At 40.8% G+C, this 14,370-nt stretch overlaps 1 protein-coding gene across 18 annotated transcripts in view; it reads left to right on the top strand.

Annotated features, from left to right (window-relative positions):
* The window catches only part of KAT6B (lysine acetyltransferase 6B), a 229,521-nt gene that overhangs the window by 41,727 nt on the left and 173,424 nt on the right, over window positions 1-14,370 (top strand). For all 18 annotated transcript variants that reach the window (XM_089313499.1, XM_089313500.1, XM_051823152.3 and 15 more), the window contains exon 3: window positions 67-945. In XM_089313499.1, coding sequence (XP_089169625.1) covers window positions 325-945 — 621 coding nt within the window. In that variant the 5' untranslated portion in view covers window positions 67-324. The remainder of the gene's footprint in view (window positions 1-66; window positions 946-14,370) is intronic.

The raw sequence follows: 14,370 nt of genomic DNA on the forward strand, positions 1-14,370 counted from the left end.
CCAGAAATATTTTAATTTTTAAAAGTTCTATTACTAAGAGCCTTTTCCCCCTTTTTATCCTTTAAGGTCGTGGTTTCCTAGTTAAAGATGTTTTTCATCCAAATGCTGTCTTTCCTGTTGGTAAAATAAGACAACTATCAACATTGCCAGTTTGTCCTCCTTTGAATCTCTTAAGGATGGATGTTTGTAAGATGTTGCTTAACATGATCTGGAATACTCTGCCCATTTGTTAAATGGTAAATGACTTTCAAATGTGCAAGTCCTGTTAAATACAAGGAGAATCTCTATGGGTAACTTTTGTGTTGAAGAAGTCATTTGTCAACCATGGTAAAACTTGCAAACCCACTTTATACAGAGTGGATTCTTGAAGCTATACAGAAGATAAAAAAGCAAAAGCAAAGGCCCTCTGAAGAGAGAATCTGCCATGCGGTCAGTACTTCCCATGGTTTGGATAAGAAGACAGTCTCTGAGCAGCTGGAACTCAGTGTTCAGGATGGCTCAGTTCTCAAAGTCACCAACAAAGGCCTTGCCTCCTATAAGGACCCAGACAACCCTGGGCGCTTTTCAGCAGTTAAACCAGGCACTTTTCCTAAGTCAGCCAAGGGATCTAGAGGATCATGTAATGATCTCCGCAATGTGGATTGGAACAGACTCTTAAGGAGAGCGATTGAAGGACTTGAGGAGCCAAATGGCTCCTCCCTGAAGAACATAGAGAAGTATCTCAGAAATCAGAGTGATCTCGCAAGCACCACCAACAACCCAGCCTTTCAGCAGCGGCTGCGACTGGGGGCCAAACGCGCTGTGAACAATGGGAGGTTACTGAAAGATGGGCCGCAGTACAGGGTCAATTATGGGAGCTTGGATGGCAAAGGGGCACCCCAGTATCCCAGTGCTTTCCCATCCTCGCTCCCACCTGTCAGCCTTCTACCCCATGAGAAAGACCAGGTAAGTGAAGAAGGAATGTTAATACATTCTAAATATTATCCTTTTGACTTTGACAGTTTCTGTCAAGTTCTGTATGCATGAAAGCTTTAAGTAAAGTTTGATAAAAGTTACAGAAAGGGAGGGACACACACAGAGAGAGAGAGAGCGCGCCTCTGTTTGCTGGTTCATTCCCCAAATAAATGAACCTGCCTGGAGTTGGAGCCTGGAGCCTTCTTTAGATCTCCCATGGGAGCTGGATTGGAAGTGGATCAGCCGGGTCTTGAACCAGCACCCACATGGGATGCTGGTGTCGCAGGCAGTGTCTTAACCCGCAATGCCACAACACTGGCTCTAGCTTTTATATTGTAAAATACATATATTGTCTTCTAGTATAAATTGTTTTATATTATGCAACATTGAGCGCTTTCTCATTGATTGGCTAAGGATTTAATGGGACAATCATATGGTTTGTTTTTTAAATTCTAATTGCTAATTGATGAATGCTTGAGGGGAACCAGGATAGATAACTATAATTCTTTCTCTATGCAGAATATTTATATATATATATATATATATAAAACCTACTGTATATTTTTCTCTTTGTTTTGAAAAAGAAGAATCTGTAGACTTCTTGTTTTAATATTGGTAATCTATGCATTCCTGAAATTGTTTTAATGTGATCTAAATTCTTCCTGTTTAAGTTTAAGGTCATTTTTTGTTGTCCAGTTTTTAATGATTATGGGTAAATGTTATTTTGTCTCATACAGTTGTCTTTTTTGTGTTTGGTTTCTCTGGGCCCTGTGTTATTTCTGTATTACTTAGAGATATATGATTGATTTCTTCGTAAGCTACTTTGGTTCAGTCTTTAATTGTAGCTGGGAGCTGTATGTAATCGAGCCCTCCAGTTTTAAGGCATGTCTTGTCCTTTGGGCCATTGAATTTAGTGTCAGTTAATTTTACATTTTGTAAACTGTTGAACTGTTGTTGATAAAAGAGGTGGTTGTGTCTGTTAACTACAGTTTTAGAAACAGTTGAAACCCGAGTATTGGGAAAAGTTGTGCTCTGATGGCTTGCTTTTCCTGTTTGGATTCCAAGAACCATTGAAGTTAACCCTGTTTTCCCTCTGTGCTTTAGCCCAGCTCTGGAAATTGGGGGGTAGGATCAAGTGGTTTGTCTTTCCATGGACTGATCTAAAGCCTAGTATGTATTTCTTCACTGTATTCTTATTTTATTAATCTTCCATAACATTTATTTAATCCTTTGGTGGTAGTTACATTTGTGTAATCAGCCCACAGTTCTTTGTAGGAGGGTGTGGGTGTAAAGAAAGACATAAACTTGGGAAATTTTCTTAGTAACATTGAAAAATATGTTTTTAAAAAGTACAGAAATTGACCCAAATCCTGATTCTTGTCTCTGACACAGCTACATTAAGCACTTCTGTTTCTCATTAAGTGTTTTTATAAAGCTTACATGTATCATGAAGAAAATCATAAAGGAGGTATAGCACCATCTTGATGGATTTGGATATCTTTGTTTTAAAAATATACACATTACCCTATATGTTCACGTTTTACAATTATCAATCAATATGCAAGTGAAATCAGGCGGTATTAGCCAACTTAATAGTATCTTTTGGTAGTTTTGTGATCCACTGTATAATTGTGCTTGCGATAGAGGAGTCACTACAGATTTCCTGGAGTCCCTTTCCTGGCCTTCTCTTTAACTTTGACCATCATTTGTTGCTAACTTTGTATTTTTTCCAGGCAGCTCCTGTACAGAAACATTTTTAGTCTAAAGGAAAATGCATGTCTGAAAGTGTCTAGGATTGAGAAAAGAGTAATTTAATGCTTAGCGTGCAATTGTTACTGCTCTTTTTATGATACTGATCTTTAAATTGTCAGTTATGATTGTCATAGAACAAGGAAAGCTGAGAACATGTGTCCTAGAATTTTTACCTCATGAAATTTGGAATTAGTAGTGTCAAGTAGTCATAATCTGATTCTTAAAAAAGAACAAATAAAATTAGTAAAAATCAGTTCAAACCAATTTGGCAGCATGTTTGTATTTGCAATAAAACTACATCATAATATGTTCCCTTTTGAGATTAAAAGTGATAGTTTAAAACCATGTAAACTTGTTAAATAAATGTAGTAGATATTCTTTACCTAGAATCTATGGGTGAACCTGGGTCATAGTCCATAAATTCTGTGATATCAAATGTAAAGTGCATTCACATGTTTTTTAAACATTTATTTATTTATTATTTGCAACAATGAGAGAGAGAGAGGGAGAGAGAGAGGGTGGGGGGTAAGATACATAGACAGAGAGAGATCTTCCATCTGCTGGTTCACTCCCCAAATGGCTGCAACAGCCAGGTCAGGGCCAGGCTGAAAACAAGAGCCGGGAATTCCTCCTCAGTCTCACACATGGGTGGCAAGAACCCAATTACTTGGCCCATCATCCACTGCCTTCCCAAGTGTGTTAGCAGGGAGCTGGATTGGAAGTGGGAGAACTGGGGCTTGAACCGGACTCCAGTATGGGATGTTGGCATCTCAAGCTGTGGCTTAATCCACTACACCACAACACCTGCTCAGTCCACATATTTTTGTAGGGTCAGGGCCTTTCGCTCTACCAGATTCTTGAAGGGATGTCAAATAGCCGAAGTGAACATTTTTTTGTACTTTAGGAAATATTAGAAGTCTTTTATACTTATAACCATAATAGGGAACATTGTTCACTTTGATTTTTCTTGCTTAGGCTGCTGAACTTAGATCCATATGTGTGTGTACATGCACTGTTGTCAAATAGCCAAAGTGAACATTTTTTGTACTTTAGGAAATATTATAAGTTTCTTATCATTATAACCATAATAGGGAACATTGTTCACTTTGATTATTCTTGCTTAGGCTGAACTTAGATCCATATGTGTGTGTACATGCACTGTTGTTTCACATATGTGGTATATGTGGAACTTCTTCCAGGATATTTGAAAGTAATTGTCCTTGATATGCTAGAATTTGCAGATTTTTCATTGTAGGAGAATATTCAAGATATAAATGGGATGTTTATATAAATGATATAAATAAAGCCGGTGTTTAATACATTCACATCCCACATCAGAGTTCCTGGGTTGGATTTCTGGCTTTAACTCCTGACTACAGCTTTCTGCTCAATCAGATCCTGCAAGGCATCAGGGATGGCTCAAGTAATTTGGCTTCTGCCACCCACATGGGAGACTTGAATTTTGATCCTGTCTTCAGCCCTGACCCAGTTTCAGCCATTGTGGGCATCAGGGGAGTGAATGAGTACGTAGAAGTTCTCTCTGTCTCTCAAATAAATTAAAAGATTTTCTTTTTTAAAAGAAGTTGATATTCTGGTTACTTTTGAGCAGTTGTGCTTAATTGTAGAATAGTGAAATTATAGTTGTTAAATGTTGGTACTATTCTGAGTACTTACCATTTTATCTTCTGGAATCATCACAGTAACTTCATGGAAAGTACATTACTGTCCTTATTTACAAATGAAAAGCTTAAATTTTTTTTTTTTTTTTTTGAAAGGCAGAGTTACAGAGAGGCAGAGAGAGAGAGAGAGATATCTTCCATCCACTGGTTTACTCCCCAAATGGCTGCAATGGCCAGAATTGGGCCAATCTGAAGCCGGGAGCTGGGAGCTTCTGCTGGGTCTCCCACATGAGTGCAGGGGCCCAAGCACTTGGGCCATCTTCTACAGCTTTCCCAGGCTATAGAAGAGAGCCGAATCGGAAGTGGAGCAGCTGGGTCTGGAACTGGTGCCCATGTGGGATGCTGACACAACAGGCAGCACCTTTACCCGCTGTGGCACAGCACTGGCCCAGAAAACCTTAAATTTTAAGGCTCAGATCTTAGGTATTCAAAAATCACTTACTGAGCTGATAAGTGGTGAGGCCAAGATTTCAAGACATTGTGACTCAGAGCTTTTTACTGCTGGTCACTACATTGGTCAACAGTGGTGGAATGAGGCCGGCGCTGTGGCATAGTGGGTAAAGCCGTTGCCTGAAGTGCCGGCATTCCTTATGGGTGAGTCCTGGTTGCTCCTCTTCAATCCAGCTCTCTGCCATGGCCTGGGAAAGCAGTAGAAGATGGCCCAAGTCCTTGGGCCCCTGCACCAGCGTGGGAGACCTGGAGGAAGCTCCTGGCTCCTGGCTTTGGATCAGCACAGCTCTGGCTGTTGCAGCCAACTGGGGAATGAACCAGCAGATGGAATACTCTCTCTCTCTCTCTCTCTCTTTCTCTCTCTCTCTCTCCCCCTCTCTTCTCTCTCTGTAATGCTGACTTTCAAATGAATAGATAAATCTTTTTTAAAAAAAGAACAGTGGTGGCTTTTCACTGGCAGTGAAAGTTTCCTTTAGTTCTTCAAACTGATTAGAAGCAATTTTCCCCCAACAAATGGACTCCCAGCATTTTAAATTGAGTGGTTGCAATGAGCTTATTACATTTTTAAAGCAGGTACTATTTATAATATTAGGAGTTTGGGAATGCAGTAAGGAAAGTAGTAAATCTGTGTCTAATTAGATTTAACATCATCATCATTCCTGTGCATGACTGCAAGTTAAAATATAGAAGAGCTCCTTTCTGCAATGTAATTACATGTCTTCTAGAATTCAAATTGGGTATTACCACACTGGCTCCTTAGCGTGAATTCTTTGTATTTATTTTAAAAAGCTCTCTTTGGTGAGGTGATATGGAAATGAATTAGACCATTTACGATAAAACTTTATCTTTTACTTCGTGAGGAAACTCCTAAAGGATAGTATTAGTGTTTCTCATTAAAAGTGGTAAAGCTCAATTAGGTCAGATTATGCGGACTTTGGAAAGTCAAACATTCTAAGAGAGACTTCATTTATCACCATGTAGTTTGTAGCCTTAAGATTCCATTTGAACATTTGAGCTTTAGCATTTTTATAAGATCAGTTTAGTTGAATTTTAAACAGATTCCTTGGTATTTGATTTTATTGAATATTTTCCTAAAATTTATGAAATATCAAGTCTGTGTTTCTAGTCCAGCTATAATGTAGGAACTGGTATAACTGGAACGTGGGGCACTGCTAATATCAAATAGGGCTTTTGATTTTTCTTTTTAAGATTTATTTATTTATTTGAAAGGCAGAGTTACAGAGAGGAAGAGGCAGAGAGAGAAAGAGATCTTCCATCTGCTGGTTCACTTCCTAGATGGCCACAATGGCCAGAGCTGTGCCAACCTGAAGTCAAGAGCCAGGAGCTTCCTATATATAGGTCTCCCACCTGGGTGCAAGGGCCCAAGCACTTGGGCCATCCACCACTGCTTTCCCAGACAGGCCATAGCAGAGAGCTGGCTTGGAAGTAGAGCAGCTGGTTTAAGTCCCAGTGCCCATATGGGATGCTGGCACTGCAGGTGGCGGGTTTACCCACTACGCCACAGCACCGTCCCTGATTTTCTTGAACAAATAACTGAAAATCTGGGGCCATTGTTATGGCACAGTTCCTGTCCATCTCACTGCTAATGTGCCTGGAAAAGCAGCAGAATAAGGCTTGAGTGCCTGGGCCCATGGCACCCACGTGGGAGAACTGAATGTAGTTCCAGGCTCCTGGCTTTGGCCTGGCCCAGCCCTGACCATTGGGCTGTTTGGGGAGTGAACCAGTGGATGGACGACCTCTCTCCGCCTCCCACCACCCCACTCCATAGTTCTGCTTTGCAAATAAATAAGTAAATCTTATAAAAGTTTTATGAAAAATCATCAAGCATAATTACAAGAATAGTAATTACTGTCAAGAAAAGAATGAAAATGAGTTTCAAAAAGAGCACAGGTGGTTTGAGATGGCGCTGAAAGACAGAAACTATGATAAAAATCACTTGTGGTCTTGGTTTGCAGTTTATTCTACTTGTTCCCACCCTCTTTTAGAGCGGTATTTTGTTGGACTTAGTGGTGATGTTATCAATATGATATATATATATATTTAAAAAGATCTGTTTGTTTGAAAGTCAGATTTAGAGAGAGGGAGAAACAGAAATGTCTTCCATCTGCTGATTCACCCCCCAAGAGGTTACAACAGCCAAGAGCCAGGCTGCAGCCAGGATCCAGGAGCTTCATCCCAGTCTCCCATGTGGGTGCAGGAGCCCGCGCACTTGGGCCAACTTTGCTGCTTCAGGCCATTAGCAGGAAGCTGGGTCAGAAGTGGAGCAGCTGAGACATGTCCTTGGTGCCCATATGGGATGCTGGTGTTGCAGGTGGCAGTTTAACCTGCTATTCCACAACGTCAGCCCCAATATAAAATATTTCTACAAATGGAAATATATATTCTGCATCAATTTCTTGTGTTGTGCAAATGCCATAAATTCAAAAACTTGTAGATTTTCCTTTCTTTTTCTGTGCTCTGCCTTCTCCTTTCCATCCCCATCATTCCTGACCTAGAGCCAGATCTTCCTCACCTGTACCTGGGACTTTTCCAATCACCTGCACTTTGTCCCTATTGTTCTTTGATGTGGTAGGCTTCCAGAAGTCTCTCAGTCCTTGGGGAATCATTCATGCTCTCAGATGACTAGATCTTTTGGGCAGAAATGCATATATTTAAAATTTTTTAAATGTACATAATTTATTTGAAAGAGAGAGTCAATGCAAGCTCTCCCATCTGCTTGTTCACTCCTAAGAGCCCACAACAGGCAGAGCTGGGCCAAACTGAAGTCAGGAGTCTGGAATTCAGTCCCCGTCATCCTTGGGGTGGCAGGGACCCAACTACTTGTCATCACCTGCTGCTTCCCAGGGTGCACATTAGTAGGAAGTGGGAGTGGAGCCAGGACTTGAACCCAGGCACTCTCCAGTATGGGATACCTGCGTCGCAACCAGTGTCTGAACCACTGTGCTAAACACCTGCCCCAACAGTGTGTTTATTTTTCATCTGCTAATTATGGAGTCTAAATGTTCTCCTGTTAGTTCACCTTCTTACCTTTGTATACGTGCTGCCGAAGCGAGCACATCACCTTCTTACCTTTGAATTGATGTCTGTTGTGTAGTAGATGTCACATTTCTCAGAGTGCTTAGTTAAGTATATTCAACTGAGAGTTGAATTAAGCTCTAAATATTGTATAGTCTGCAAAATAGCTTGAATTTTGGAATTGGTATGGTTAAAAGTCAATTTTAGGATCACTGATGTCAGACAGAAACCTGTTGTAATGTGAGAGACTAGATGGATCCAACACTTGCTGTTCCAGGGCAAGGAGGAAAGAAGGTAATGGTTCATGTTGTTCTTATGATTAAGCTTCAGAGGTTTTCAGAATAGCAGAGTGCTGAAGGACTGCTTTTGTGAGCAAGTAGTACCAGAGGTGGGAGCAGTGTTGAGAGAACACTTTGTCTCTGACTATTTAGTTGGGTCAAGGGAAAGATAAAATGAAGAGTGAATGAGTCTTTCTGTTGCACTCAGGCATGACAGCTTGTTCCACTTTGGAGCTTTTATCAAGATGGGACTTGTCTCGACTTCTAAAGAAATAGGCTTTGGGTAAAGCAGAAACATTGTGTCAGAGTATTTTGATTGTTAAAACAAATGTTAAACATTCCTTTTAACTCTTTGGATCTGACATATATTTGATAATTACAATACCATTTCTGCAACACATGATCCTGTTGTGAATGACTGACAGCTTTCAGGGATTTACCATCTTATTCCATTTACCTGTTTGACTTATAGCAGCTACCTTTGGGATACTTTCATGCTGACATAGTCAAGTGCTGTTTGCTGATTCATTTTGATTGTATCTTGAATGGCAAAAATTTTATTTATCCTTTCCCTCCCAACTTTATTTAACTAACAGATGGGTGCATTTTGTCCCAGAATGGAAGCATATATGCATTTTACCTTTGTATATTATTCCTTTTTTTTAAGATTTATTTTATTTATTTGAAAGACAGTTACAGAGAGAGGTAGAGACAGAGAGAGGTCTTCCATCTGCTGGTTCACTCCCCAGATGGCCGTAACGGCTAGAGCTGTGCCGATCAGGAGCCAGGAGCTTCTTCTGAGTCTGCCACTCAGGTGCAGGGGCCCAAGGACTTGGACCATCTTCTGCTGCTTTCCCAGGCTATAGCAGAGAGCTGGATTGGAAGAGGAGCAGCCAGGACTAGAACCGGCACCCATATGGGATGTCAGCGCTTCAGGCCAGGGCTTTAACCCACTGTGCTACATTGCTGGCCTTGGGTGGCTGTTATTCCTAAGACATAAGAAATGTGATTGTTTTGTCCTTGCATTAGCAAGTATTAATTCTAAAACTCATGACTTTTTGTTTATGTTATAAACTTCATTTTCTTGGTCCTGTGCATTAAACTACAGTAGATTTGGTGAAACTGTTCTCTAATCATACCGACATTCAAAATGTGAATGAGTCTTGGGTGCTTTGATCTCTCCAATCTATTATTTCTAAGTACATAAACATCAATTAGCTCACCAAATTAAAGTTAGCAGATGAGTCAGTCATGTAATTTGCTTTTGGCATTTTGAGTTAGTAGGGCTGTGAGGGAAGTATGTTTTTATTTGTGTGTGGGTGTTGTTATCTCACTGTCTTTCCGTGGGAATTTTATAAGTGTTACAAAAGGAGGAATAGCAATGTATACTGTGAAATGCTAAATATACTTAGGCTTCTGCTTGGGAGTGGACCACTTTCCCAGAGAAGTCTCTATGAGTTGTAAACTTATGTATAACTGTTTTTCTTATAAGTGAACCTTTTAATTCGTGGAATATAATGTAGTATGTACATTTTAAATTTTGTTTTATGAAAGGTAATGTTTTGAAAAATGAATGATTCAGAGTTCTAAAACAATGATACTACATTTAAACTGTGAGGTTGGTCTCTACGGTACAAAATAAATACTAATCAGTGGTCTAAGCAAAATCCAGGAAGGATTTGTGTTAATTTGACAAGTAGGTTTAAAATTCTTTAGCCACTATTTTCAGAGACCAGCTTTGTTCATACATCCTTTGTCTAATTTGCTTCACTTTTGATCTTTGATAAACCAGCTGCAATTTTGTTTCATTAACAAACTTAACTGGTTAACAGATGTTTGTTTTGGCTTGATTGTGTCCTTTCTATTAGAAACAGCATAGGCATGCATAGAAACCATGCTGGGCCTTTTCCTGTCTACCCTAGACAGACATTTCAGAAAAGCAACTTCATTGTATTTACAAGTTTGGGTTTTGTTCCTCAGTGTTATTGTTGAAGGTATACAAACATTTTAGCTCTTGTTCTCCCCATCAGGGAGGTCTCTTGCTAATCTTTAGTCTGGTAGTGCAATACATTTCCTCACTGCCCCCCTTTCCCTGACCCGGTGTTTAACATTACAGAATCTTAGCATGCAGGGTAGAAGGTGTTGCAGAGAGGTAATTGAGATATCTGTGACTTCCACAGTTGAAGGGAAGGAATAGGAGTGGGCTGGCGAATTTAGATACTTTCTTCCACCTTCTTTGATGTCATTAAGCTGCCATATGGAGAGCAGTGCGACCCTCTGGAAGGAGGTGAGCTTTGGTCTGTGCTGCCTGTGATGTTCAGAGTGATGTGGGCTGGGAGCCAGAGGTAGCACTTGATGAGTTTTGTAGTACTTTCTGATGTGGCCAGTCCTGCTTTTTGTCCGTGGTTTCCTGCCATGCTTATAACCCTCTCTGATCATAAATGCGAATGATGAAGTTCAAGAAACAGGGCATAGAAATTGTATGGGGTAGAAGAATGCATGAGCTCAAATCCAGTAATATGAACATCAGAAGACTATTCGTACTTAGTGTTTGACCTAGTTCCAGAATTGGTATTTTAATATCACATAGATGCTGCTATCTTACAACAAAACCCAACTGCAGGTCTTGAGCCTAGTTGTGGGTTAAAGCTGCAGAAGGTAAGATCTGCTGGTGGAAGATTATACTGAACTGTGTGAGGATTATCAGCTGTCCCTGTGGAGCTCCTGGTAGTGTGTGTAAGATCAGCAGAGACTGGCAGGGGAGGGAACCAGCAAACTGTTTTCCCCTTTGTAATTTACAGAATTATAATATTTCAGAAAAGTTGAAAGACTAATACAGTAAATGCTGTATTTTTTTTTTACTGTTAACACTTCATGGCATTTATTATTTTTCTCTTTTCCTGTATGTGTGTGTATATATGTGTGTATATACATATATACCTACATATATTCATGCTTTGTGGAAAATAAATGGCAGATATTGATGATATTGCAACCTTAAATATTTAATAATATGTGAAAAGCATTCTCATATACCATAATATTGTTATCTCATGGGAAAAATTCAGTAGTGAAATAAGGGTATTATCGAAAAGATAGTCTGCGGGGCTGGTGCTGTGGCGCAGAGGGTTAATGCCCTGGCCTGAAGTGCCAGCATCCCATATAGGCGCTGGTTCAAGACCCGGCTGCTCTGCTTCTGATCCAGCTCTCTGCTATGGCCTGGGAAAGCAGCAGAAGATAGCCCAAGTCCTTGGGTCCCTGCACCCACGTGGGAGACCTGGAAGAAGCTCCTGGCTCCTGGCTCCGGATTGGTGCAGTTCCGGCCATTGTGGCCAATTGGGGAGTGAACCATCAGATGGAAGACCTACCTCTCTCTCTCTCTCTCTCTCTCTCTCTCCCTCCCCCTCCCTCTCTCTCTCTCTCTCTGTCACTCCTCTCTCTGTGTAGCTCTGACTTTTGAATAAATAAATCTTTAAAAAAAAGATAGTCTATATTTTTCTGTCTCTGGAATGTCATAACTTTTGACTTTTGATGTTGGATGCGATCAGGTGTTGTGCATTGCATTTGGGTGCTAGGTCTCCTCTAACAGAGAGCAGTGTTCCCTTGTTTGTTGCTTCTGAAGACATTGCCGTTTTTGAAGAGTCCAGGCCAGTTGTGTTTGATAATCTGCATTGTTATTTGCCTGATTGTGTCCTCATGATTAGATTCAAAGTAAACATTTTTGGCAAGAATACTACATGGGTGATAGTGTGTATTTCCATTTGTATCATGCTAGGAGATAAACAGTTTCAAGTTTCTCATTGTTTAGGTGGCATTGGCCGTATCTACTTTATAAAGGCACTTTCCCCTTTTATAATTGGTAGGTAATCTGTATACTTAAGACCATGTGAGTAACCTTTCAATCCAAAGTATATTGGTTTTCTGTTCTTACTGTATCAAATTATACAAACTTGGCGGCTTAAACCAACACAGATTTACTGTTTTTTATGTCAGAATTCCAACATGGATTTTAGTGGGTTAAAATCAAGGTGTCAGCAAGATTGCATTTTTTCCTGGAGGCTGTAGGAGAGAATTTGTTTATTCACCTCTTTTTGCCTTCTAGAGGCTACCCACATTCCTTGGCTCCTGACCCCTTTCCTTCACCTTGAAAGTCCACAGTGTTATGTATCTCTGACCGTTTACCTGTAGTCACGTCTCCCTCTGTCCAGTCCAGCCCGGCTAACCTTCCTATCTCAAAATCTTTCACCTACTCAAACCTGGAAGGTTATTTTGCCATATGAGGGAACATATTCACAGGTTCTGGCCATTACAAAGTGGTTGTTTCTGAGGGGCAACTATTCTGTTGGCCATACAGTGGTTTCAGCAGCCTTATATAATTGAAATTTTGCACTGGGGGTTGCAAATCTTTGATGATTCTTGATGTACCATGACCTAAATCTGCTTAGAAAGGTTTATGTGAGCAATAGGAATAAAGAGGTGAAGTCAAGAGGCCAAGGTTCTGGGTCTGGTGGTTCATCTGGATTGTTTCCAGGAGGGCAGGGGCAACAGGGGCTGCCTCCTGCCTGCCTGCACTCACAAACTGGAGAACTGAAGAGTGGATTTGCCAGGAGCAGCATCATGGTTTTTAGTGTAGGAGTTTAGATATGCAGAATGCCCTTTGAGAAATATATTTAAAAAGTAGAGAATAATTGTTTAAATACTTACAGAATACATGAAACAAAATAAGGCAATTTAATAAGACAGGCTTTCTGAATATTTCAAAGATTAAGTAGCATCTAAAGAATTTTTTTTAAAGATTTATTTATTTACTTGAAAGTCAGAGTTACACACAGAGAGAGAAGTAGAGGTCTTCTTCCATCCGCTGGTTCATTCCCCTGTTGGTTGCAGCGACTAGAGCTGTGCCAGTCCAAAGCCAGGAGCCAGGAGCTTCTTCCAGGTCTCCCACATGGGTGCAGGGGCCCAAGGACTTGGGCCATCTTCCACTGCTTTCCCAGGCCATAGCAGAGAGCTGGATCAGAAGCGGAGCAGCCGGGTCTCAAACCGGCACCCATATGTGATGCTGGCACTGCAGGTGGCAGCTTTTCCTACTACGCCACAGCACTGGTCCCGCATCTAAAAAATTTTATGTCTATTATTTAATTTATAATCTTTCAATTAGAGGCTTCTTTTTTTTTTAAATTTTATTTTATTTATTTGAGAGGTAGAGTTACAGACAGTGAGAGGGAAAGACAGAGAGAAAGGTCTTCTGTCCACTGGTTCACTCCCCAAAATGGCCGCAATGGCCAGAACTGTGCTGATCTGAAGCCAGGAGCCAGGAGCTTCTTCCTGGTCTCCCATGTGGGTACAAGGGCTCAAGGACTTGGGGCCATAGTGGAAAGTTGGATGGGAAGAGGAGCAGCCGGGACTAAAACCGGTGCCCAAACGGGATGCCGGCGCCGGGGGCAGAGGATTAACCTACTGGGCCACAGCACCGGCCCCTCGATTAGAGGCTCCTAAATGGACTGAAAAATAAACTGCCTTATTTTAAAAAGATAGAAGAATGGGATGGGCATTGTAGTGCAGCAGGTTAAGCTGCGTCTTACATTGGAGTGCTGGTTTGAGTCCCAGCCAAGCTGTAAGCTTCCTATTAATGTACACTCTGGGAGGAAGCAGATGATGGTTCAAATACTTGAGTACCTGCCACCCACATGAGAGACCTGGATGGAATTCTGGACTCCTAGCTTCAACCTGGCCCAGTCCTGGCTGTTGTAGGCATTTGGGGAATGAACCAGCAGATGGAATATTCCTGCACGCTTGCTCGCTTGCTCTCTCTCTTTCTTCTCTGCCTTTCAAGTAGATAAAGACAAATACACATTTACAAAAATCAGAAAAATAAGCTTGAAATGAAGGCAGCGAACCTCTGGAATCCTTAATTTCATAATGTTTTAGTAGAGTCTTAGGCAGTAGCCGCAGTTACTGAAATGCTTTGGAAATACTGACTGTCCCAGTTGTTACAGAAACACTATTTAGTTATCTGCCTATAAATGTGCTTTCTGAAGCTGTTAAAAAAGATGATCTTTTCATCTGATGAGTCCTGACCTTCTGTAAACCTTCCAACTTATCTCATTTCCCACCAGCCACTGAAAAGTAGCAAGATGCCAGCAATTACATCCTCACAAAGCATTTATACCAACTTACAAAATCACCTCTTTATTGGAAAATTGTGTAATATCTTGATTTCA

This window comes from Oryctolagus cuniculus, chromosome 15, assembly GCF_051225735.1.
Source record: "Oryctolagus cuniculus isolate XC-2025 breed Fujian yellow rabbit chromosome 15, ASM5122573v1, whole genome shotgun sequence".
Classification (NCBI taxonomy): domain Eukaryota; kingdom Metazoa; phylum Chordata; class Mammalia; order Lagomorpha; family Leporidae; genus Oryctolagus; species Oryctolagus cuniculus.